Below are 27035 nucleotides of genomic sequence, written 5' to 3'. Positions count from 1 at the left end.
GGCCAGGAGGAGGAGGGAGCGGAGCGGAGCGTTACGACAACTGCCTTTGCGGCAGCGGGCTGGTTTTCGGCGCTTGGTGTTGCTTGACGGCAGAAGGAGCTGAGAGGGAGGAGGGAGGACAACAAAGGGGTGTGAGGGGCCGCGGCGGCGTGTGAGGGGCGGCTCAGGTGAGGCGCGGCGGGCGGGAGCATGGCACAGACAAGCCGGGACCGCGGCTCCCGGTGCCCCGCGGCTGCCTCCGCTGCCCTGCGGCGGCGGGGAAGCCCGGGCGGAACACCGCGGCCGGGCGCGCGGGGACGGGGCCCGCTCCCATCGCAGACAGCAGCCCGGCCCCCGGGCGGAGCTGCACAACGGGCTGGGCCCGGCGCCGCCCCGCGGGCGGGAGCGGCCGTTCGCCCGGCAGCACCTCAGGGCGCGCTGGGGCTGTTTGGGCGGGGGAGGGTCGGGCCCCGTCGTCGCCCCCCGGGCTGCGGGCCAGGCCGAGCTGGAGGCAGCGGGGGGAGCGGCGAGCCGCAGAGGGCACAGCGTGGACGTATGTGATGAACATAACTGCTAAATGTTTTCAGTTCCCGTTTTAATTCCCGAACGAATTGGTGCTACCAGACGTTTTTTAAAGTAGTGTACTCTAGAGCTGTAGAACTTGATTAACTTAGTATTTTGTTCAGTGTAATTTTGGGGTACTTTAGGTTCCTGTGTATAAATGCTTTTGCTTAAAAAGTTAAACTTCTTTTGTGGTTAGAAATAACACAGGGACAAGTGTAATGCTATGTATCCCATGTAAAATTAAATGCAAAAAAGCCTGAAGGAGCGTTTTCTAATGAATGCAGTATATAGTTGGAGGATAAGAAGATTTCGTTTCTAATACTATAGGTTTTCGGGTGCAGTGTGGCTGAGTCTTAAACAAGTTGCTTTGCTTCTTTGTGGTTCTGTAAAGCTAGATTGATGTGGTGTCCTGTGGAGTAGCTTGAGAATTAGTGGAAGTATTTGTAAGTAATTTTGATAATTTAAGGCTCTGTTTAAATACTAAATGCTGTGTGGTTAATACAGGTATGTATAGTTTTGTTAGCCAGTGGAAAAACAATGAATATACAGCTTAACTCTTTCAGCTGTGTTCAGTGGCACCTATTTTGTATTTGCTGATGAGCTGTCCTTGAAAACCTACCTCCTGGCTTCTGTTTCTAGAAGAATGCATTGAAAATTTCAGGCAATTATTTGTGTCAGCAGCAATGCGTTTCTGGGGCTTTAGGTAATGCCATGGACTTAAACAGTGTTTTCCTCAGACTACTTCACCTGTGTTGCAAGTCATGAGGAATATTCCTGTACTACATGGGAATAGTCAAGACCATGTTCCATATGCATAATTAAATTTAACATGAATAATGCAGGTTCAGTGATCTAGCAGTAGTGGAATTCATAAGAGAATTTATTCTGTCTTACCTTAACAGTTATATAAAGAATGCTTTTTTTTTTTTCTTGTTTAGCAGGTGAGAAGAATGAAAGGAAGGAGGGATGAAAGAATGTTGAACCTTTTTATTTGGCTGTATGATGGAAGGAAATAGGACAGAGAACCTCTGCAACAGATCGTTCGGATGGCTTCAGCGACAAGAGAATGATTCAAAACCATGGCTCTGGAAACTTTCTGATTGCTTTTCTGCTGCTGAGAAGTCTTTGCCCTGCAGTGCGAGAACGGTAATTCATTGCTTTACTAAAGGCATAGCTGATATCCTCCTGTAGAGCAGTATAGCTAACTGCAGTCCTATTGCTGACTAAAGGGGGCAAGTGGGGAGCAGAGAAAGAGGAGACAGCAGTTACCACATTAAGTACAAAATCTACCTGAGAATTTAAGGTCTCTAGTGGTGGTCACAGCTCTCATCTATGTTGGTGAAAGCAGTCAAGTTGCTTTGCTTGACAGGCTCCACTCCTTACAGCTCTGGAATAGTACAACTCACTGCTTAAAAAGTCTGTAAGGCAACTTCTTGAAAGCTCTGTGTAGTTATTGCTGGAGAGCAGGGTAGGGGACTAGTCTTTACTCTTCCAGATTCTTGTCAGTTTAGTTTGGAGGCAAATTTAGAAATTTCTGAATTACTATTATATAGTAGTTATGGCAGTTATGGATACTGTTCTTCATGAGTGTCTAATTTTCCCTTGTTTCCATTTCTTTAAATGTTGCTGTTCCATAACTGTATATAGTTATATATTGGAGATGCAGAGTGCTAAGGAATAATACAAGACCATGACCTTTTTGAGCAAGCAAGCTCCAGCTGTTAAGTAACACTCATTCATGTGTGTTCAATCTGACTTTCAGTAAAAGACATGAGAGAAACAGATAAGCACATATCCTGTGCTTATTGTGTTATATAGCAACATATATTGTGTTGCTGTTCTCATGCATCACGGGCTGGGAAGGCAGCTGCCATAAATTCTGGAATTTAACATCTAAGCAAGTTCAGACAGATTTTTGGCAGAGCGCATCTTCGTAAGACATGGCATCAGGTAGAGGGGAATGGTGTTGAACTTGGGTAATCAGTTATTCATTACTGTGCAGTAGGAAAAGCATTACATTCGATTTGGAAAGTAAAAGTTGTTCAAAAGTACCAGCCTAAAGCTCTGGAGCAGTGAGTTGTGTGCGTGTTAGCTCTACTGACCTTGACTGTTCCAGTGCTTCTCATAAGTTTGTTTAGTCTTCACTGCTGCCATTTAAAAAAACCCCTGTATTTCTGTGTGTGCCTTTATGTCTGTACATCTTGATGTCTTAAATAAGAGTAGGCAAAAAGTACTTATGTAGTTGTGAAAATTTAGTGTTTTCTGTCCTCTGTTAGTTTATCTAATTGATATAATTTCAAATTTTTTGAAGTCTTAGTCTTTTAATGCATTACTTCTAGAACTTTAACACAATTTTAAGGTCTTTATTCAGACTAAAAGATTGTTATGTACCTCCACACTGTGGGGTTGTTTTTCTTTACAATGCATCCATCTGTTGCAGAATATCTCTCAGTCTTAGCCTACCAGTGCTTTTAAAATTCAGAAATCCACTGATACCAATATACCTCATGCTGGCACATGTAACTGGCATGTTTCTTTTAATATTTTACATGTTCAGATGGGTAATAATAATCATAAAAGTAACACTTTTCAAAATTTGATGTCAACAAAATCATAATAATCTAAAAATATGCTTGTTTATACTATAAAATTTGTTTTTTAATTCATCTGAATGTAACCGAGTTTTCATTTTCCAGAAAGATTACATGGAGAACAAGAAAGCTGCTATAGAATTGAAGGATGCTTCATTGCCTCATAATGCTGTCTCTAAACTGTTTCCAGCAGTTCCACTTCCTGATGTTCATCCTCTTCAGCAACAGCAAATACAGCTTTCACCTGGCCCGAAAGTAAGCTGCTGTGCTCATGGCTCTGACTCTTCTTGTACTCCACAAATGCATTGTGGTGGTGGTGGTAACTTGATTCACCCTGGCACAATATTAGACTCAAAAAGCACTGGGACGATTACTTGTCAAGTAGGGTCAGGATTTACTTATCAATCTGCATCTTCACTGAAAACCCCTCCAGCTAGAAGCAATTTGGCAGGCATTGCAAGTGAGTTCCCAGGCATGTGCGTAGAAAACAGTGTATCTTCCTGTCAACATCTTCCCTGTTGTGGAAAACTCCATTTCCAGTCCTGTCATGGTAACGTGCACAAACTGCATCAGTATCCAGCCCTTCAGAGCTGCACATCTTCTGGCTATTTTCCTTGTTCTGAATTCACAAGTGGGGCTGCAGGCCACTTGGATGAGCATATTGCACAGTCGGAGCTAACATCACATGTGTGCGCCAACCCTTTGCACCTAAACATGGCACCTTCAGTTTGTTTAAAGGGCTCTCACTACTGCAGTGACTGCTTGAGCAAGGTTTGTACGCATCACATTTCTCATTCGTTAAGTATGGTATATGGCTAATTGTTGAAATAATGTTGCTTGAGCAAAACACCAGTTTCCACAGGTTGCACAGTGTTTTAAGTTACGGGAGATCTGTTAATGTATTCAAGCAGAATTTTGTGTGGATTTGAAAGACAGTTACCTCTTCTTTACAGCTCCAATTAAAATGTTGTGTAGTAGTGATTCTTGACAACGAGCTAACAAGAGTTAATATGTACCCTTGGGCAGGTGATCAATAAAGATCCATTTGTAACTCGGGTGAAATGTCTTATGCTATAAGGATATTTTAGTTTTGGTTTGATAAGTCTTATATAAGTCTTAAATTTGTGATTTTAAACTTCACTACCGATTTGGTACACTTTAGATCTGATTCCTACCAAAATTCAAGCACAATTTTAATTTCAAGTGAAATAATATACTCAACTTTGCAAGATGTAACTTAAACTTCCAAATTGAGTTTCCCATAGAAAAGTGAAATGTTTTCATTTCAATAAACTAAATGGTGAATTCATTATGTTTGGGATTATGACCACTATCTGGTGGCGGGGGGGAGAGGCAGGAGGAGGTAATTCAACCTTGTGCTCTTCATTGTGGTGATATCACATGCTAGGTGATGGCACCTCTTGATGTGCTGAGTTTAATAGTATCTTGCCTCGCATTTGGAAATCGAGAGGTAAGTATGCTAGGAAAGACTCTAGGATAGAAGCTTCCTTCATGCAGTGATACTGTTAATTAACTTTTTAGAGTGTATCTGAACTTCCATTTGTTGTAGAAGGGAAACCGAGTGTTTCTGGCATAGAACAGTATGTGTTAATATTGTATACTAAATGAACATGTATTTCAAAAAATTATCCCAACAGCCAACCAGAAACAGCCTAGTTGATGCTGCTAAAATCTGGCCAAATATTCCTCCTCCAAGTGCACAGACTGCACCTGTTCCTATCCCAATATGTAATGGCTGTGGAACCAAAGGAACAGGAAATGAGAAGAGTTTGCTATTGGCAAGCAGCCTTGGAAAATCACCACAGAAATATGGTAAAGCACATTTGTTTGAAACTTGCACTTAGTGAATGTCCTCCGTGAATACCATTGTACATGAAGAGTTCTCTTAAATTTCACTGTTCTCTGGCAACATCTGTAAAGTCATAGAAGACTAAACAGTAAAAATATACCTGGTTTCTGTTTTGCAAAGTCATAACTTGGACTGACCTGTTTTGACTAAAGCAGTGGTAAATGCTCCATCCTGGTAGTGTTCAAAGCTGGGTTGGACAGAGGCTTTGGCAACATGGTCTGGTGTGAGGTGTCTGTCCCCATGGCAGGGGGGTTGGAACTGAATGATCTTAAAGTCCTTTCCAGCCCAAACCATTCTATGATTCTGTGGCTGACTAGATAATGTATTGCTTGCATTGAGTTTTGATTTTTTTCCTATTATATATTTTTTTAAACCATTTTAAGAACTAGAAAAATAAATCCTAACAACTTGGAAGCTATTTTGTTCTGGTGGTACAAGGAAATTATCTTCAGCCATATTTTGAAAAGCATTTTCTTAGTCTGTAGTGTCTGTTGTCACTTTACATGCAGTACAGGAGTAATGTTTATAATTACAAGATGGCTTTTTTCTGTGTTCTTGAGAGGGCAATATTGTATGAAATAATTACATGGTATTTCTACAGTGTTAGTACTGCTTCAATTACAAGATCATAGCTAGTATGAAAGTTAAAAAAAGTATGGAAGAATAAGAAATTGGATAGCTTTACTAGCATTTTAAAACCACACCAATTTTTAGGCTTTTAAGGTGCAACACCCCAATTAAGTGTCCTTACAAAATGCAATTCCAGTGAACCTTGTAAAAGAATAACTAGTCAACATATACCCAAACAATTTCTGTTTAAGACTGATGTTTCTTAGATTCCTTAAGAAAACAGAACTGAACTTGCATTCCTGGGCATGTCATTCTGTGAAACTTAAAGCTTTCCATGTGCAAAGTTTATAGGATGCTAAGTTTTACGGTTTTGGTATTTGAGATTGAAGTGGGCTGTGTTGTTAAACCTGTACAGGATCTCCAGAAGTTGCAATAACAGGCCAAGTTCTGGAAAACTTGCCCCCCATTGGAGTCTTCTGGGATATTGAAAACTGCTCAGTTCCCACTGGCCGTTCAGCTATAGCAGTTGTACAGAGGATCCGTGAAAAGTTTTTTAAAGGTCACAGAGAGGCAGAATTCATCTGTGTGTGTGACATTAGTAAAGAAAACAAAGAAGTTATTCAGGAGCTAAACAACTGCCAGGTATCAAAACAGCATCTACTTGGTGTTCTTGCTTGAGATTTTGTGTACTGAGTGTGCTAATAGTGATTCCTGTTCACTAAAGCTTTGTGTTAACTTCTGTGGCTTTTAGTGCATGAGCTTATTATTAGTTTATGGGTGGGGTCTTTAATGCTGAACTGTCTGGTGTGATACTTTTAAGAAACTGCATTCTGTTGTGTAGATGACTGGTTTAGCTTTAGTTTTAGTGTTCACAGAGGATTTTGATTTCATGCAGTAGTAAGTGATGGTGGTGTTTCTAGCGTTATCTTTCAAATCTGCAACTATATAATTAACCTAAAAACTATGATTCTGTGAACTTGACTTTTTGTTACTTGGTGAATACTATATTGATTAGTGAGGACACTTGTAAATTAGTGGTATTGATTGGAGCACCTTTAACACTACTTATTTTTCCATCAATGTACTTTGTTTCTTGGTATTTTTTTTAACTTTCTGTGCAAGTTTCTAAGTCGGAAGGTCCTTTCCCATCCTCTAAATTGCAGATATAATAACAAGTTGACAGTTTATCTGCTTGTGTGAGTTAAAAAGAATTGGTAGCAAGTATTTGCCATGTTTGTCGCCCCTCTATTTCAAATGAGAGTTTATGAAATGTTTTTAAGGTATGTAAACTGTGATCTTTAACACAGAACAGCTAAGTCATTCCTAAGACATTGCTGAACAACTAGGGTTGAAGTTCACAGATCATTAGAACAGTTTGAGAGACATACATGTTATATTTCAGGCACGTGTGTGTTAATTTATCCAAATAAAAGGTGCATTTGAAAGCTTGTACTTAGGTTAATTAAAAAAAAACCCCTAAATTTAAGCAAGCATAGTTCACATTCAAGATTTTTTTATTTTTGAGCATATCTATGTATTTCCCACAGGTGACTGTTGCACACATCAATGCTACAGCAAAGAATGCCGCTGATGACAAACTCAGACAGAGTCTTAGGAGATTTGCTGATACACATACTGCACCTGCCACTGTGGTTCTTGTGTCAAGTAAGTGTTTGTGGTGCTCATCTACAGTGCAGAATTCACTTCCTCTCTTCAGTAGTATTTTTTGCATATGACACTATTCTGATTTCCAAGGGTTGTGTTTAGAATCAGCTTTAATTAAATCACTCTAGAATTATTAATAATGTCAGTAGCAAGAGAAAAGTAGGGACAGTAAGATGAGAACTTGGCTTAGTTCAGTCAGCTCTGGAATCTGATGTCTTGTTGAGTGTCAATAGGTATGTGTGTAGATACTGTCTCAAGTTAGACAGCTTCAGCAGGAAACTAATAAAGTAAAACTCCTGAGTCTTCCATATGGTAGTCTGTCAGAATGCTTTGAGCAAAATGTGTTTGATTTGGTTTTTATTCTTGTAGCAGCATGCTGTACAGTTGTATATGCAAGCCACTCAACTGTTTAATTGCTGTGTGTTGCTTTGGGCTTCTCCCTAAAGTTAAACAAACGTTTTCTTCAAATATACAGTGCCAGTCAAATGCCTTGCTGATAAATAGCTAAAGTTGCTAATAAAAGGAAGCCTTTGTCCAAGACTGAATGCTGACTGTTCATTTAAATTATGTCTACCGAGAAGCCTTATAGCTGTTGGTGCTTTTTCACTGGAAGTGTTCAGTGATAAATAGAACTTGTCAAGTGAGACCTGGGGTTTTGCTTCTTCAATCTGGTATTTTTTTAGCTTTTTCACGTTTCCTTTTTCTATTTTAATTTTTTTTCCTTCAGCGGATGTAAACTTTGCTTTAGAACTCAGTGACCTGAGACACAGACATGGCTTCCGGATAATTCTGGTACATAAAAACCAAGCCTCAGAAGCACTTTTACGTCATGCTCATGAACTTATTTGTTTTGAAGAATTCATTTCAGACTTGCCACCAAGGTTACCGCTGAAAATGCCGGTAAGGGTTTTTAATCCTTAATGCAACAGATGCTTCACAGTGTCAACTTCCTTTCTCCTCTCACACACACCTCACACCCCAGTTTAGGGAGAGAGCAGGCCGAAATTACTTGTGTTTTTTATGGTGAGACATGTCTGCTGCATTTTTGACCATTGTCTGTATTTCAGTTGCTGCCATGTGAATGTATGCTTTCTGCTTTAAGACTGAGAGAATGAAATAATGAGAAGTAATTAACTAAAGTAAAATAGCAAAGTCACATTCTTATCACTAAATATTCTATCAAATGATGTGTCTTGCATGCCTTTCACTGGCAGAAAGTCAGGGTAAGAACTTGGTTGTGCATTAAGACAACTCTGTGATGCTTTCTTAACAGTTTAGAGAATGATTGTCTTACTGTGTTCTTGGGGTTTTTTTTGTCTTCCTGATGATTCCCTCTGGAGTTGCTGTGTTGTCTTTGCATAGCACTAGCCACCTTTTCTTTCTCTGAAATAACTTCCTGAACTATGTGTTCATATGCACATGTAGAATATGTAGAATTCTTGGGTCACAAACAGTAATATTTTCTTTTCTGGAGAATCAATCAGGCATTGATCAGGGACTTTGCAGTCTCTTTTAACTTTAAATTATATTGGAGATGGAAGTTTGGTATAAGAGTTTACCAAACAAACTGAACGCTGCAAAAAGAATGACTTGGCGGAAGGAGGGAGTGAGGGTGAGGGTATCACCAGAATCAATGTAAAAATACTGGGCTTGAACAAGAGAGTATTCTGAGATAATCAAATTAAAATCTTGCTCTCTTTAAACAGGCATGCCATACGCTATTATATGTTTATAATCTGCCAGCAAACAGAGACAGCAAAAGTGTTAGTAATAGACTCAGGCGTTTGTCAGACAACTGTGGCGGGAAGGTGCTGAGCATTTCTGGAAGCAGTGCAATTCTCCGGTTTTTAAATCAAGAAAGTGCTGAACGGGCTCAGAAACGAATGGAAAATGAAGATGTATTTGGTAACAGGATTGTAGTGTCTTTTACTCCCAAAAACAAAGAAGTTAACGAAACAAAGAGTTCTGGCTTTGTTGGAACTGAAAAGGTGAAGTCTCCCAAAAAAATTAACAAGAACACAAAGCTGTGCCTCCTCAACAAAGACTCAAGTGATCAGTCTTCTGGTACCAAAGGCTCTGCTGGAAGAGGTTTCCAGATTCATGGATCTGTCACCAAACCCACAAATGTTAAAAGTTTACAGGTATTGTTTTACCTTGTTTAGTTCTTTTCCTTATGTTCTGATGGTTGCTTTTGTTACAGCTTTATTGTGAACTTGTCAGTTCTGTTTAATAAGTGGCTGATGTGACATTCCTGAGTGAGAGCTGTATTTAGCTGCTTGGAAAACAGATAATGAATTTGAAAGTTGTTTTTTTTTCCCCCATCTGACACCTTTTCTCAATTTGGAAATACTGCTGGTACTAATTGAGTCTCTAATCCTAGGCCAGTTTTGACTTTTGTGTTGGTGTTGAATATGACATATAGAGGGATCCGCTTTGCTAGTTTTAAGGAAAACTAGGGTAGATCTACAGTGTAGCAAAAATATTTCAACTAGGTGATGGTTTATGGTATTTGTTACAGAAAATCAAATATTCCTGTTTATGAAGTGCCAATGAAAATGCTGTTGAAGAAAAAAAAGTCAGTTAACTAGGGTTCCATCATAAGGAAAGCTTCTGTTAAGGAATGTCTGGTACTTTTATTCTGACCTTTCATCTTTTTCATATAGGAGCTGTGCCACCTTGAATCAAAGACTATCAGTAGAAATACAGAAAACCAACAAGAACACTTAAGAGAACAAATTCCTTCTCCTCAGAGTAATTCTAATGCAGTGACTCCTGTCTCTCTGGCAACCAAAAAAAGTGGAATGGGAGAAACATCCTGTAAAAGTAGTCAGAAGTATGTTTAAAAATAAAAAGTCATCAATGTTAGCTACATTTTTTTTTTTTAATGTGAATTCTGCAATATAATGTGTTTTCTTTTTCTTACATATGATTGTAAATAGGAAAGAGACCTCTGCTTCCAGGAGTGTTACCAATTCTCCTGTAGATAAAAAAGATAAAGATGAAACTGTATTTCAGGTCAGCTATCCCTCTGCTTTCAGTAAGTTGACAGCCTCAAGACAACTCAGTCCTTTACTCATGTCTCAGAGTTGCTGGTCATCTCGGTAAGTGTCTGTCTTATTTGGGAGGTGAAGTCTCACTTCACCTATATATATATATATAGATTATTGCTGCATGTGGAGTTGTGTATGCTGAGCACATTAATACTGATTTATGTGGAGGCAAAAGGAAGCTGATGGTGCTGTATAACTGCTAACAGAGGGTAGACGTAAATATAAGATGGAGTGAACTCTCTTTCAGAAACATACTGTGTGGCAGTTGTTTCCTGGAAACTTTAATGTTTGCAGGAAACTTTAAAAAAAAACTTCCGAATAAGTCTCCAGAGGTATTACAAGCATCTTACTTCTCTTAATTTCAGGGCTTTTGACATTCCCAGCAGATATTTATCTGGGCCTTTTGATTTCTTGTAGACTTAAATACCTGCCATTTGCCAATTATTAATATCATGTAAATAAGTTTGACTTATTTATGTCTTAGTAAGAAAGTAGAAGACTAAGTGCCAAGTATATTATTGGCACTTATATTGGATTTTTGAAATGTAGTATGAATTATTTCCTTTCTTTTTGTAGGAAGTATTTATCTTGTTACAATGTTTTGCTTGTGGTGAAATTTGTTTTGCCCACACATGCGTAGTAGAAAATACTTTTAAAGTGCTGTTTGCACACTTGACCTGTGTGTGTTTTCTGAGTAATTTTGAAACCTGTATATCAGAATTGTGCAATAGCTCATAAATGTTTGTATTTTACCCAGGAGTATGTCTCCAAACCTCTCAAATAGATCATCTCCGCTCACGTTTAATGTAGTAAATCATACCAGTGGTACAGACTGCCCTGAGCCCTTTGCAAATGGTGCAGACATTCAAGTCAGCAATATAGATTACAGATTGTCCAGAAAAGAGTTGCAGCAAAATTTACAAGAAATTTTCTCAAGACATGGCAAGGTAAAAGCTAATGTACCTTTATTAAATCTGTTTTTTAGTACTTTGTTTATGTGATTATGGACATGTTTGTGGTCTAGCTACCTAGAGTAGGCATGGAAATCTATTGAAATATGACTTTTAAACTTTGTTAAAAGGAAGTATTGTCTTTTTCCTTTAAAGAGACCAGATCATCACTTATACTAGGTTCTTAATTTGCATGTGATGTTCATAAATCTGGTATTCTGAAGTTTTGTGTATAAAATTAAGTGGTTTTATTAGTCATGCAGGGGAGAGACTTATGCTTTAGCTGCACAACATTTTAAAGCTGTAAAGCTGAATTCCTAATGTCAGCTTAAAAATAGCAGTAAAAGCTGAGTCCGTTTTGAATCAGAAGTCATCAAAACGAACATGAAGAATGTGAATATGTAGAAAGCAACTATGCAAAGAGAAGTAGCTTCTGCAGCAGTCTGATCTGATCTGTAGATGACATTCTTCTGGCATAGTCTTCTATGTGGGAAGATGATGCTTGTGTTAAAGGAATAGCATGGCCTTGCCTTGTCCAAGGCTTATTGCGCTTGGCTCTTGTCATGTCCTGTTGGCCGTGGCTCATCATACTGAGTTTTATTTTTCATTGTATTTGCCTCTTGGCCAAAAGTCTGTACTACCCTTATGTGTCTTGCCTTGGATTAATATTCTGTGATAAACGTATAAGGTGTTTTCTTCCTTTCAGGTAAAATCTATAGAGCTCAGTCCTCATACAGACTACCAGTTGAAGGCTATAGTTCAGATGGACAATCTGCGAGAAGCAATCGGTGCTGTCAACAGTCTTCACAGATACCAAATTGGTGGTAAAAGGATCCAGGTCTCATTAACAACAGGAGCTGCTAGTAAATCGCTTGCTCTACTTAGGTAATAAGTGCTATGGCATCTTAATTGTTCTAGCATGCATGTAGTAACTGAGAGATGATACAAAAGACTGCGCGAAGCAATGATAGGGAAATTAACCTGTCTTATGACCTGATTAATATGTTAAATATAATTAGGCTACTTTTCAGGTTAGCATTTTTACGCTGCTTATATTTTAAGTTGCATCTGAAGAGAGACTAGATCTATGTTTAATAGTTTCTTAAGTTTTACTGCTACTCTTTCATAATACTGATATACCTTGATGACTCTGTGCAGCTGAGTTAAGATTATGTTTGGCTTCTTTACTTCTTTCCTCCAAGAAAATGCATATGAATTTTCTTTCTGAGAACGGGATACACAGTTTAAATGCTATTGGTGGTTTTGATCTCCATTTTCTGTATGGAAGATGATAGAACTAGAGTGCTGATGCTAGTGAGAGTATGAGTATTTTCTGTTTTAACTTCCTTACTGAAAGAAAGCATTAGGAAAAAGTTAACCTTTTCACGAATGCCCCAGTGAAAATAGTGCTTGGAGTGTAGAGTGTTGCCATTGTATAATTTACAACTTTATTTCATTCTCGCCTTTTGGTTTATGCCTGTGACCAGGCTGGTAACTTCTAATGTTGCAGCTTTAATGTTGTATTTTATAGATGCCAGAGATCTTACTACTACCTGTGAAAGGTGCAACTCCTTCAGAGTTAACGAATTAGCAGAAATGTTACTACTTGCACTCCCCTGATCTGAAGTGTTAGCTTTTGTAGTGCTGGGATGGAAGGGAATGCTATTTTTCCTGTTACGTTTATAATTCGCAAAATGCATCTGTAAATATTTCACCAGTTTGGGCTGGAGACTAATACTAACAGATTAATTTGTGCTGATGTTACAAAACTTGTTTTATAGCTCAGAAACGATGTCCATTCTGCAGGATGCACCTGCTTGTTGTTTGCCTGTGTTCAAATTCACAGAAATCTATGAAAAAAAGTAAGTTGGTTTTTTTCCTCTAGGACTTACAAAAAGAATCTGATCTTGCAGATTGTTTTCAGTGAATTAGAGAGTAACAGAATGGAGTGTTATAAGTGTTTGTTGTCACATATTGCAGCATATTACTATCCAGAGGCAATGACTGGAGGCAATTACTGTAATACTGGCCTTTCTTACAGGGTTATGTTTTCAGTGTTTTACTTTGTTTCCTATATTGGGATGAATAGATGTAGTTACCTTAACATTTTGCATGGAATAGCATGGTCTTTTTTCTTAAACAAACAAAAAAAAAAAAGGCAGTTTACAGCATTCTGTGTGTTGTTAATGTGTGTTTCATGGATTTTCTTCTAGATTTGGGCATAAATTAGTTGTATCAGACCTATATAAGCTGACAGATACTGTGGCAATCCGTGACCAAGGAAATGGGCGGCTGGTGTGCCTTCTACCCAGCAGCCAAGCCCGGCAGAGTCCTTTGGGATCTTCACAGTCACATGATGGTTCATCAGCAAACTGTAGTCCTATAATATTTGAAGAGTTGGAATATCACGAGCCTGTTTGTAAGCAGCATTGCCTGAATAAAGACTTTATGTAAGCTGTGTATAAAATACTATAAAATCTTACAAAATATTTGAACAGCATTTAGCACTTCCAGGTATATTAAAGTTCAGGTATATACGTTTGTATAGTGTGCTCCGGTCACTGTTTATGTTTACCAGACTAAGGCAGGAAATAGCGAGATGGCACGTTGAATTTTCTAGGCAGTCCTCGTGGGTCAGTCTGTTCAGGTAAGATTATTGTATTCTAGTACAGCTGCCAAGATTGAATACTACTTAATCAGAAGCTGAAAGGGACACTACCTTGCTCTAGTTTTATAGGAAGGTTATACATATTAGAGATTTCTATTAGCCTGAATTATGTTATTATGTAATTATAGTTGGAACTGATCTTTTTTTTTTTTGTCCTCCAGCTACATTTAGTAAGTGATTCATACTAGGTTGAAGATTTTCTGGTTTTTGATTTATTCGGCAGCAGGCAGGTTGTGCTGCTAGAGCAGTTATTAAGTGTTCACTGTTAACTGCCTGGTATGTGCTGCAAAAATTTAATTTTAAAATTTTAATCTGATGATGATAAAAACGTGGTATTCTAATATTGCTTGTCTTCTGGAAATTTGCTATAGCTGTATTAATTTTTGTGAAGAAGAAAAGATGGAACTTGCGACTGTATATTAGTGGTATTGTCACCTAGTAGCAGTGTATTGTATGTGTGTAGTGTGTTTACTATGGGTGTGTATGTGAGCACAGGCTTACTATGCTAAAGCGACGTGTAGAATGAACATGTAAACTTCAACCTCTTGTTGTTACAGTGAGCGTGAGTTTGATCCAGATTCTTATAAAATTCCTTTTGTGATTCTGTCTCTGAAGACATTTGCTCCCCAAGTTCACAGTCTTCTACAGACACATGAGGGTACTGTGCCTTTACTAAGGTAGTGTTTTAATTTTGGCTTTTAGTGTAAGGGTGGGTAGGTTAAAGATTTAAAACTTTATTGATGGCTGTTGTAATGCTCTGAAATTACCTGTTGTATAAAACTTCCAGTTCTTACGTAAGGTGGTATCTTTTATTACAAATAAGTGCCTATGAAATTGCTACTTTTTAAATTCTTATTGAGCAAACAAGGCACATGTATTTAAAATATGCATTTTATGAAGACTTCTGGAATGTGCTAGTAAGCTGCTGAAGCTTCTTGCTTAGGAAGTGTCTCAAAAGAATGATATTTTTAGGGCAATTGTTAGTGATATTTTAGAGTATAATGGAAGCTTTTTTTTTTTTTCTCTCTCTTCTAAAGTTTTCCTGATTGTTATATGTCAGAGTTCAGTGATCTTGAAATGGTGTCAGAAGGCCAGGGTGGTGTTCCTTTAGAACATCTCATTACCTGTATCCCTGGGGTTAACATTGCGACTGCCCAAAATGGAATTAAAGTTATTAAATGGATACATAACAAACCACCACCTCCTACTACAGGTAAATATTTCTATTTAAAATTTTGTATGAATTAATATTTATACTGAAAAAATTGAGCAGCATAAAGTAAACATCTTGTATAATTGTTAAACCTTTTATAAAGGGAAACTTTTAACCTGAATGTTTGTTCTTGGGTTTGGTTTTTTTTCTCCTGTGTTATAAAGTGCAGTGGTTAGTGGAAGAATATTAGTGAAAGGTTCAGTCATATGATGTTTTTTTTTTTTGTTTTTTTTTTTATTTTAGATCCTTGGCTTCTACGTTCTAAGAGCCCTGTAGGTAATCCACAACTTATTCAGTTCAGTAGAGAAGTGATAGATCTACTTAAAAGCCAACCGTCGTGCGTCATACCTGTCAGTAAATTCATCCCAACATACCATCATCACTTTGCAAAACAATGCCGTGTGTCTAACTATGGGTTTTCTAAACTAATGGAGCTGCTAGAAGCAGTGCCTCATGTACTGCAAGTGAGTTATATGGCACTGTTCCTTTTAACTTGGGGAATTGTATCTTCAACTATCTAAATTACTGGTTGATAATGTGTAATAGGTGCTATGCCTAGTCTGCCTTGAAAGAGATTGAAAGGTTAACCTTGGGGTGTAATTGTTCTCTATTTTTGAGATGTTTCTATTTTGTTGTTTTTATTGTCCCCACCCTTCCAAAACAAGTTCTGGGTAAATTAACTCTTTATTCCAGAGGCTTAGATTAAATAAAGTTTGAACCTGCTTTTAGCCTGTGGCTAGTTCTTGGATAAAAGGTTTTAATGGTGCTATTCATCATAAGAACAGAGCAAAGGCTGGGTGCTGATCAGATAGGCTGGGATGTGTAGCCTATGACTTGAAGGATTTCTGTGCGAAACAAGTCATGCGGCCTTGTGTTACAAAAAAAGAAGCACTATTGTCACATTAACTTTCTATTTTGAACACCAGCTGGTTGCAGAATTTTGAAATAACCAGTAGACATGTGCAGCAGTTGCAGTAACACTCCTGTGGGAAGCACTTCTGCATTTCTAGATGTTATATGCCATAGTACAGAAAGCATGTGGCTTCATGAGGCTGCCTTTCCAAACACTGGCTGTGTTATATCCTTTATTTCTAGCCTATCTATACTAGAACTAGCTGTAAATATCTTGTAAAATAATTTACTGAGGATGTTAGATGTGAGTGATCAAATAAAATTTTCTTGCAGATTCTTGGTATGGGTTCCAAACGCTTGTTAACTCTAACACACAGAGCTCAAGTGAAGCGCTTTACTCAAGACTTACTGAAGCTTCTCAAATCCCAGGCCAGTAAGCAAGTTATTGTAAGGGAATTCTTACAGGCTTATCATTGGTAAGTTATCTTTAATGAAACAAGAACAACTGTGAAAGGCATGACTTTATTGCTTCCTTTAGTACTAGGTTTATTTAACTTTATTGGAGTTTGAAATGGGTGATTGTATTTCATTAGTTCTCTTTTGAAGCCGTGACTGTGAGGTTGGAGTTAAGTGAGCAGGTAATGGCACAGTACCATGAACAGTAAAAGGAAAACTTAGCATGAGGCTTTCTCTAGAGGGAAAAACAAAATAGTGATTGTCAATAGATACTCTTACTTCTTTAACTGGATTTAGTAATGACATAAAAATTAGGAGTAATGCTTATCTTGCTATTGCCAGGAAGAATATGGTGTTCTAGGATGTTTAAAAATGGGTGGTGTGTGTTTTGGGGTTTGGATTTGTCTTTTTTTAAGAACTGAGAACCATGTTTCCCTTTAAGAAGGTAGAAAGTAGTACTGAATGTGCTTTGAAACCATAGCATCTTAGTGCTACATGTGGTCTACCTTTGCATGTGTGCTGTTGTGCTGCCTGTGCCAACACCCCTTTTTGGGAATGCGCATTTCTACTTATGTTTCCACTGTTGGCAAGAATATATTATTAGTTGTTTCTAAATCTGCTAAATGTTTATCTCCATTGCAGTTAGCTCTGGCTATTTGTTGAATAAGAATATATATATAAAGTGTTCTTGCTTCTCAGAGGCTCCTGTCAGGGATGTGGGGAGAGTAAAATACCTTTTAATATGCTTAATATGGTGCTTTCCAGGGAATGGTCTCTGCCGCCTCTTGGGACCTGATCTTGTTTAAGAAGAGCATATGTCTAAATATTAAGCAAATACAGATTGTTGGAAGTGTAGCCATATGGAGCTGTTTAACATAATTACATTTTCTTAAATCACTTAAGTAATATTTTTCAAGCTCAGGTTTTAATATTATCACTTACCATGACTAGTTTGAGGTTTCCACTGGTTGATGCATACAGCTCTTTCTTCCAGTGTCATGTGAACCATCAGTATACTATCAGCTTCTTTACTGGAGGGTGACTGAGCATTGGAATAGGTTGCCCAGAGAGGTCGTGGAATCTCCTTCTCTGCAGATAGTCAAGGCATAAGCTGGACACAATCCTGAGCTCTAAGTGACCCTGCTTGAGCAGGGCAGTCAGACTAGATGACCTCCAGTGTTCTCTTCAAACCTCAACCATTCTGTGATAATGTATCTTATTTTTGTGGTTAGAATAGATAGATAATTTGAATTAAGAATATTTTTACCCTTTGTTTCACATGTTAGCATTATTTCCAATATGCGTATTATGGGTTTTCTGGGATTTGAGGTGTATTCTCTCAATTGACATGTTTGCTTTTTTGGGTTTTTTGGCCTACGCTGCATGCATTAATAGCTGTGTTATACAATTTTCTAAAACTTCTAGGTGTTTCTCTAAGGACTGGGATGTTACTGAGTATGGAGTGTGTGAACTGGCTGATATTATATCAGAAATCCCAGATACAACCATCTGTTTGTCACAGCAAGACAATGAAATGGTAATTTGTATTCCCAAAAGAGGTATGTCCATGTACATTGTCTTTATTGTTGCCAAATAAATTTGTTGTTTGACTATTTTAAAAGTCTTCTAACTCAAGTATATAGGAGTAACTTGGATTTTTTTGATAGTTGTGTTTCTACCTTCGTAACTAAGTTATGAACTTCTAGCAAATAAAGAATTTGCCGTCCTAGAAATGCTTGCAATGGAACAGATATGAAAGCAGGTGACAAAACACATAATACAATGGTACTGCTTCTGCATGTACTTAAACTTTCTGTGGAATGGTTAAAGAGTGGGTTGTTTCTACACATTAAGAAAACACCAACATATTTGGCTATTTAAGATCTTCCAAAGTGATTATTTTGGACATCAAATGCGTAAGCTTAGTCAAGGTCTTTGGTGGTAAAAGAAAATGACTTGATGTGTTACGTGATTAAGCTGAAAATCAATCTCCATATTTTCTTACTGCATTCTGTTGCATTTTATAATTGTATTGGTACATTGCTTTTGTTTTTTAATTGTTGTGTTAATTTTGTTTTTTAAATGTTGGTACATCTTGTTTTTTAATTTTAGAACGTACACAAGAAGAAATTGAAAGAACCAAATGGTTTTCTAAAGAGGTGGTAGACTTACTGCGCCATCAACCCCATTTTCGAATGCCCTTCAATAAATTTATTCCTTCCTATCATCACCACTTTGGTCGCCAGTGCAAACTTGCTTACTATGGTTTTACAAAACTAGTTGAACTCTTTGAAGCCATACCAGATGTCTTACAAGTAAGTTCCAAAATCTTAAGCTGTACTAAAGCACTTTTCTGAGATCTGTACAACTGTTTCGGCAGGGGTTATATTTCTCATTAACTTCACTGTAAGTTATAAACTGTGCACCTGTAATGTTAGACAGCTGTATTGAAGAAAGTCTTTGATACAGCTATTTTGGTAAAATTTGGTAAAATTCAGACTAAGTTTGCTAGCAAATTCAAGTTTTCTAAGCTGTATTACATAAACAAAATTCAGTGCACCAAAATTAGAGCTAAGTTTCATTGAAGTTGTTAAACTTGCTTAAAAAGAAAGTTGATAACTATTTAATGGCCTATGTTGTTTTAGTTTTATTTGCAATATAGGTATCTCTTGAAGTAGCTGAGCCATGCTACGTAGCGAATGAATGCATGCAAGCACTGAATTTTAATTGTAGATTATACTTTTTTCATCCAGATTAGGTAAATCACTTAAAGACTATTTTCTATTTTGTAGGTATTGGAATGTGGGGAGGAGAAAATTCTCACCCTTACAGAGGTGGAACAAGTCAAAGCAGTTTCTGCCCAGTTTGTTAAACTGCTGCGGTCTCAGAAGGACAACTGCCTCATGATGAGTGATGTCCTGACAGAGTACCGCAAAACATTTGGATACACACTGCGTCTTCATGACTATGATGTTAGCTCAGTTCCAGCTTTAATGCAAAAACTCTGTCATGTTGTAAAGGTAATGTTTTATCTTTGTAGTTTATCCCTCTAAAAGGTATGTAATGTTAAGGAATTACCTGTCTCAAACTAATAGGTCTCAGTGTGCTTACTATTTTACTCTATAAACAATATTTCATTAAGTTGAGGGGAGAAATCCTAAAGGGATTTTAAATATAGCTTCTATAGTCCTATGATGTTCTCTTTGTTCTTTTGTAACCTTTCAACTTTCTCCTGGAAAACTCATGCTTGTTCAGCAATAAGTAGTAAAAAATTGTATTATAGTACTTAATTTAACAGTAGAAATTGTTGTGGGTGTGGGGTTTTGGGGTTGATTTTTTTCCATCTGACTTCTGTGTAAAAGCAATCATTTTCTGATAACCAAGTAGTTACCAGTCACTAATGTTTTATTTTAGTTTATGTTCCTAACTTTTTTTTTAGTCTATAGTTTGAGGCTTTGACTCTGAATGTAAATACATAGATAGTCTTACATGTCAGTGAAAAAGTTACATTAATAGGTTCAGTTTCTCCAGTTCTTTTAATTTAGCAGCTGGTGTTCAGGCTGGAGTTCAGTCAGGTCCAGCTGGCTTGGAACAAAGAGTAAAATTGTGTCTAATCATGTGAATGAACTGCTCCTCAGCTTTTGTACATTTAAAATAAATTTTTCAATGTAATAAGCTTCTTTATCCTGTGTGCTTTTGGCTAGGGGACTATCAGATGCTGGTATGTAATACCAGATACAGCTGTGCTCAAACAAAACTCCAGCTACACAACTTATTTGTAAATTAAGCTCTTCCCTGTCCCGAACTTCATTTCCAATTCATTTTTCTAGGTTGTTGACACAGAGTCTGGCAAGCAAATTCAGTTGTTAAATAGAAAATCTCTGCGAACTCTCACTGCCCAATTGCTAGTCTTGTTGATGTCCTGGGATGGAACGTCCTTTCTCTCTGTGGAACAGCTGAAACAGCATTATGAAACAACCCATAGTACTTTGCTTAATCCGTGTGAATATGGATTTATGACCTTAACTGAACTCCTGAAGAGTCTGCCTTACTTGGTTGAGGTATGTAAGCTCTTTTTCCTTTCTGGTCTTTCATACTTTGAAAAGACATCGTGACTGGATACAGAAGTATGCACTCTAATTCTCCTTTCTTTTTCTAATAGGTTTTTACCAATGGTGCAGAAGAAGAATATGTGAAGCTTACAAATCTGTATGTGTTTGCAAAGAATGTAAGGTCCTTACTTCATACTTACCATTATCAGCAGATTTTTCTTCACGAATTCCCAGTAGCATATAGCAAATACACGGGAGAAGTGCTGCAACCTAAAGCATATGGATGCAATAATTTAGAAGAGCTCTTGGGAGCAATTCCACAGGTGTGAAGATTTCCATTTTGGCCAATTACATTGAGATTTTTGCATGGAGTGAAAATAGTTACACCTCTGTGTTTTCTCTTTATTGGTGTGAATTACTAGAATCATTACCTTCTCCAAAAAGGCTTATACCAGTCATATTTTTAATAGCTTCTGAGAAATCTGGACTGTGTAATAAGAAAAAGAAAATATTTTTTACGTGTTTTGCTAAAATTTTGCTTAAGAACCCTTCCTGGTGAGGCTGCAGCATCCTCAATTCATCAATTGAGATAATTGATTTCTGTCTTGAATGAAGAGCAACTGTACCGTACTGAAGCTTCATTTTGATCAGGGTAATAATCTACCCTGGTTTTAGGAATGAAGAGTTGAGGCCTTGTCAGAAGTGTCACACAAAGGAATCTTGCCATGGCATTTTCTTATCATCCACATGTCCAAAGTGCTCTGGGATAATTTAGTGATCCAGTTTGTGGCTTAAAGCCTTCCTTTAAGTAAAATAATCTTTTCGGAGAGTGGCAAAATAGAATTTTCTAACTCCGTGTTTAAACAAAGAGTTTTGTTAATAAATGGTGCACTTTCTAGCCTGATAGTTTGCCTTTGGCATCAATTATTTTGAGACAAAGCTTTTACTTGTATGGTGTAGCACAAATTGGTAATATAGTTTATTTTAGAAATAGTGGCAGTGCAAAGCTAGATGAAAGGTGGTGAGTAAGCTGCTTTAGACTTTGAGCTTAATCTATGTGATGATGATTAATTCTGCCTTTTTTTTTTTTTACCCTATAGGTGGTTTGGATTAAAGGACATGGTCATAAGAGAATTGTGGTACTAAAGAATGATATGAAAAGTAAGCCATTTAAATTTTGAGCAGTATCTTAGTTTCCTTTTTTCTTTAAGAGTGACTTGAGTAAATGAACCAAATGAACTTGCCTTTTTGTAGCTTGTTTTAGCTCACCTAGTTTTACCCCTGCTGATCATGTGGATGATCATGGAAATCAACTTGCTGACAATAATGAACATATTATGGAGACCCCAGGATCCGCTTCATCAATGGAGCCAAGTCTAGGAACACCTAGCAATGGTAATGCAAAATTAATTTATATAAGAAATTTTTTTCGTAAGGAAAATAGAATAATCAAAGCAGCATAGGGAAAGCTGTGTGACTTGGTCTCAACTTCTGTAGAAATGCTTTGCGGCTTGAAAGCTGTTGTACTTCATCCAAAGCATAGAGTTAGGTATGTGTCCTCTTGGCAAGGGCATCTCTTGTCCTCAGCTGTCTGTTGTGTTTGTGTGTATATATGTAGCTGCTAGAGTACCATTTCCTGTGGATTTTAGTGGAAATCCACAACTTTAAGTGTAAAGCTACTGAGCAGAGATGGTCAGTAGCAGCTTCTGCTAGAAATATCTTGTGATGAGAATATAGTGCTCTTCTGTTTTATGTTGGTTTTGTGGTGTTAATTATTTGAAAGTAACGGCAGTCCTGTTGGTATAAATCCATCCCTAAACAAAAGTAACTGGGAAGTGGTGACCTCATATCTTGCTGTGGTCTCCAATTCTTTTACTACCTGCAGGTTGTAGAACTTGTGGAATGGTTCTTGAGTTACTATTTCAGAAGTCTAGGCTTGTCCCTTCTACTAAGGCCAAGTCACTTTATTTTGAAAGTATCAGTTTAATTTTCATATTTAAATGTGTTAGATGGCACATAAATAGCGATAAGATATTGGTATGTCTGCAGGGGAGTTGTCTGGTAACTGGCCCTTCTCCAGTAAAGCGTGTTCCTGTAGGACTTGTTTCCTCAGCTCTTCTATTAATCAAGTTTGGCAAATACCAGATCTTACTATAGGAGTAAAACAAGCAGACAGGCAATAGGCATAACATACTATTGCTTTGTCTGCTGCACTGTAATTAGTTACGTGCTCTTAATCCAGAAACATAACTCTAGAATGAATCTGAGGTAGGTTAGCATTGATTGAATTAGTCTGATATTAATATTTCAAATGAGGCACAGCTCTTGGATCCTCAGAACTGCACCTGAAGACTTTACATTTACCAGCTGTGAAATAGTGACACCTTCACAACCTTGCAGATACTTTGAAAGATGTTCCCTTATTTTTGTAGCTTCTAACCAAACTGAGCAAGAACTTCTTTGCCTCACGAATACATCTCCCGTTGACCTTTTGTGTGAGCCAGTTCCTTCTTGCCTACCATCCCCACAACTGAGACCTGATCCAGTGGTTCTTGAGTCTGCAGACCTCATTCAGTTTGAGGAACGCCCTGCATCTCTGTCTGGTAAGAGTTTGCTTATGTTGTGTTACTTATGAATTGTAACTCATACAATTTGGAAAATGAACCATTTGTTTGATGCTTTATTACATAAAGTTCTATTTAAATACGTGTATATATATTGCACAATGTGATGTGTTGGAAATGCAGGTGGCTTCCATCAGAAACTAGGTACTGACTGTAAGTACCCTACTTTGATTCTCTGGGATGAATTTTAAAAGGATGTTATCCACCACTAAAATTGCATTTTGCCAACCTGTAGTAACCTTTTCACCACAGTAGTTTCATAGTGCTTTTTTGAGCACTGAGTGACTTGATATGTGAGAATTAAATTCAGTCTTCTAAACAGTACATCACGCAGACAGAGCTAGAAGCAGACATCATATCAGCTGCAGAGATGAACATGACATACCTTCTGGCTTCAGATCAAGCTCACAAGTTCTTTTAAAATATTTCACTGCCTATTACCAGAGAAATATTCTTTATTTTCAATAAGAGCATCAATAAGTTAAGTTTTCTTATTTATTTTAGAGATAATGATTTTAACAGAAGAAGAAAAACAGAGAATTGTTACCACAGCCGAAGAAAACCTGCCCTCTGGATCTGTGGTATCTAACACCACAGAGAATGCTTCAGTGCCTCCCTGTCAGTCCTCTGAAACACAACTAAAGGTAGTAATGGACAGCCCAGCCAAAAAGCAACACAAAAACAAGGTGAAATTGGCAGCGAACTTTTCACTTGCACCTGTAACCAAGCTTTAACTCTTCAGTGTGAAAGACACGTTATCTATGAACTCTGCACAAATAAAGCTTTTTGCTAGCCCTTATGTATTTTAATGAAAGGCCTAGAATTAATTTGTATTTAATGTATTCTGTGAAGGTTTTGTTCCTTTTACACTGAACACAGCTATCAGCAGATTTTTTTCTATTATTTTGAAAAAAATTCTGGCATTCATTAAATTATTCTTAAATTTTACAGTTTTTCATAAATGTGTGTTCAGTAAAAGCAGACTATTAATTCAAGTAAAATGGAACAGATTTTATTTTCTTGAAGCCTTGGTGGTGTAATCATACATGTAGCATATTGTATTCTATAGGCTGTTGCTTACTGGTATTGTTTCAGACAGTATTAATAAAATGCATGATCTGTCTTTCAAAAGCCTGTTGAGAAATTGTAACTCACTGACCTGAAATGACAAGAGTGAGGGAGCTGATTGTCCTTCAGAAACTTGTTCTCTGACCTTTCAGATGACTTGTAACTGCTTTGGAAATTCTTTTGTCTAAAGATGTCTGTAGAAGATTATGCGGATTTTTGTAAAACTTGTTTTAAGTGTTTTCTGTAGCTTTCAGTTCTGTTTAGGAGCTTTCTGGGACATTGATGCTTTAAGCTTCCCTTTTTATATTTAGTTCCAGTCTGGCATGGATTTGGTTAAGGAAAAGACTGTCTTGGTGTCATGAGTTTGATACACGCACATTTTATTGTGTCTAGAAATGAAGTTAGGAAGATTCTGATATTTCTGAAATATGCATTCAATGCATAAATCACAGATAATGGAGCAGGTCTTACTTAAATGTTTTGTGATAGAAGGTATTGATGCTATTTCCACCTGTAAGGAAAGTTCTAACTACATGTGGAAATGCTAAGGTTGTTCTGCTTAACCTTGTTTTCTATTTTTAAGCATGTTCAGTAAATGGGAAGCTTATTCTTTGATGTGTGCTCTCTTTAGCTGTGTCTGCTTTTATTCTAAAACTTGCTCCTAGCGTTGGAAGCTTTTTTTCAAGTTGTGGTACCTTGTGTTGGCTTTTGAAAGGGAACAGCTTTGGAAGAGATGTGAAGTCAGTGGATGACCTTGACTCTAGTTAGTAGAAATATCCAGTGTATGAGACTTTATACCCATTCTGGGTAACAATGGCATTTACAATGGGGTTGTATTTGCCAGGCAGCAAATAAATTGCTTGAGGTATTGAAATAACCTATACTAGAGGCTTTCCACTGGCCAACTGAATATTGTTTTAGGTGGATTCTATTGTAATATACAAGAGATGGAACACGGGCTCTAATTTCTCAGCCAGCAACAAGAAATGCCACTGAATAATGGCTATAGACGGAATTTTAGTAGTCAGATTTTGTTATAAAATCTTTTAAACTTAAGCAAGTATTATCAGTAGTGAACTTATAGCCATTGTGAATGCAGAGAAACACTTGGAAGTTTTTCTGAGCATTATGGCACAGTATTTTGAGTCCTTTAATAAACCTCTACAGACGTACTGCTATAGAAAGAGAAATTGAGAAGTAAGCTTTTTTGGAATGGTTTTGATGAGTCAAATGCAACAACATCTGCTTTCACCTTAAGTTTGATAAGGTTAACACTGATCAGTCTAGATCTTTGTTTCAGAAGAGCATGCACTGGAGAAAAGACCAACCTGAAATTACATTTTCATGACATGCAGCTACAAGTCATCTGGAATTCTAAGGAAAACCTTTTGCTTCAGAGGAAAATATGGTATTTGTCAGAGTGAGTGTGGTGGTTATTACCGTTTATGGAGGTCAGCATAACTCTTCTGGATTCATGTGTGATTCTGATGAAATTGCTGTTTGAAAGTAATAGAATAATACTTTTGAGAAGTTGTGTTCATAGTGTAACAAAATAGCTAATTGAATTGCAATATATTTTTTTACCCAAAGGGTTAAATGAATGATGTGACTTAGATTTAAAAGCATTACAACCATGAAATCCTTTAATTTAACACTGAAATGTACTACTTCAGATTCATGTCTGTTTAAAAAAAAAAAGTCACTGAAGCCCTCAACGTATGCACTATCTTTTTCTTGGAATGGGAGGGAGAAGAAAGAATTCTTTTCTTAGCTGTCTACTTTGTTTGGACACTTTCTTTTGTGGCTCAAGTGCTGTTTTGTGTGTTGGGACCAAACAGTTGTGTCAATAAAATTTTCAAGCAAGCATAACTCTTGTCGTTGTCTAAAGACCTGCAAAAAAACCTGTCCTAGAATCCTTAACTTGCTGTGTCACATTGAGTTTAATTATCCAGACAGAGCAGAGAGCTAAACTTTGGGATTTAGTAAAGACCAATTTTTGCAGTTCAGCTGGCAGCAGATGTACTCAGTATCTCTTCATACAGCATAATGTTTAGGGTTTATTTTGGAAAGAAACTCTGCTATTTATCAGACTAAAGAGAAAAATGGAGAAAGGAGTGTAAATGGAACAGGTTTGAAGTAAAGTGTTCCTTCTGAGTTCTAGTCTCACTTTGAAATGTGAAAATTTATGTGAATAATGTCATATGGAGTGTTACTGTGCAATAAAGTTAACAAATCACTTTTGAGTTAAATAGCCTTGTTTTCCAGCTTACTGAAGATAGTAATTATCCAGGAACAAGTCTGGCAGGCAGGTTTCTTTTGCAGCTTCACTAGAGTGCTTTGAATTCAGAATAATTAAATAATCTGCAACTAAATTGGACTGTTCTCCCATCTCACACCTTTATGGACAGAAGAGCTGATGAGCTGCTCCTGACTTTCTCTTTTTTTGTGGTCTTATTACATATTCTCGCTTAATAGAACTGTTAAGTGGAACAGTCTGCTAGAGTAAATGCCAGGCCTGTTGCAGGTAAGCATTCACTTGACCTTGCAGAGTACTTGCTTGTTCAGTAAACAGTTTTAAAGTAACTACCTAAGCTTATTTAACAGAAAACTCTCTGTAAATAGTGTAACAAATAACCACTCTTCAAGAGGAGGGGCAGGCAATTTATAAGAACTTTCTATAGTGTCTCAAGCAACACCACAAACCATATAATCACCACTCTGTAATTTCATTCTTTCAGTAGCTCTGAATGTTTTAAGCATGCATGAGTAAAATCCTTCACAGCACCTGATATGTGATTACCTTCAAAAGGTGAGTTTGATATTTATTTTTTTTAATGTTCTTTTATTTGCTGCAAACATTCCC

The 27035-nt window shown here is 37.3% G+C and overlaps 1 protein-coding gene across 6 annotated transcripts; it reads left to right on the top strand.

Annotated features, from left to right (window-relative positions):
- Positions 1 to 81: 81 nt before the first annotated feature.
- Positions 82 to 26324, top strand: MARF1 (meiosis regulator and mRNA stability factor 1). 6 transcript variants are annotated; one of them, XM_030482024.1, is made up of 27 exons: positions 82 to 143; positions 1478 to 1689; positions 3240 to 3905; positions 4793 to 4967; positions 5990 to 6216; positions 7122 to 7239; positions 7967 to 8139; positions 8946 to 9380; positions 9903 to 10072; positions 10179 to 10340; positions 11047 to 11236; positions 11946 to 12124; positions 13021 to 13101; positions 13453 to 13689; positions 14465 to 14584; positions 14945 to 15120; positions 15364 to 15584; positions 16306 to 16448; positions 17854 to 17987; positions 18541 to 18743; positions 19221 to 19448; positions 20259 to 20489; positions 20591 to 20803; positions 21581 to 21641; positions 21735 to 21875; positions 22913 to 23083; positions 23609 to 25795. In XM_030482024.1, the coding sequence occupies exons 2-27, from the start codon at positions 1543 to 1545 to the stop codon at positions 23836 to 23838; spliced, it is 5232 nt and encodes a 1743-aa protein (XP_030337884.1). In that variant the 5' UTR covers positions 82 to 143; positions 1478 to 1542; the 3' UTR covers positions 23839 to 25795. The 6 variants fall into 6 exon arrangements, with proteins under 6 accessions (XP_030337884.1, XP_030337885.1, XP_030337887.1 ...); XM_030482025.1 differs by having other exon boundaries at positions 115 to 167; positions 1482 to 1689; XM_030482027.1 differs by lacking the exon at positions 82 to 143 and adding an exon at positions 146 to 167 and having other exon boundaries at positions 1485 to 1689.
- Positions 26325 to 27035: the final 711 nt, after the last annotated feature.

The sequence above is a fragment of the Strigops habroptila genome, chromosome 4 (assembly GCF_004027225.2).
Source record: "Strigops habroptila isolate Jane chromosome 4, bStrHab1.2.pri, whole genome shotgun sequence".
NCBI classification, from domain to species: Eukaryota; Metazoa; Chordata; class Aves; order Psittaciformes; family Psittacidae; genus Strigops; species Strigops habroptila.
Note: the sequence above shows the minus strand (reverse complement) of the source record. Positions and strands in the feature narration are given on the sequence as shown.

Coding starts and splice junctions, on each gene's coding strand:
- MARF1 (XM_030482023.2), top strand. CDS start 1,543: ATGATGGAAGGAAATAGGACAGAGAACCTCTGCAACAGATCGTTCGGA. Junction 1,690..3,239: donor TGCCCTGCAGTGCGAGAACG/GTAATTCATTGC, acceptor TTCATTTTCCAG/AAAGATTACATGGAGAACAA. Junction 10,341..11,046: donor CAGAGTTGCTGGTCATCTCG/GTAAGTGTCTGT, acceptor TATTTTACCCAG/GAGTATGTCTCCAAACCTCT.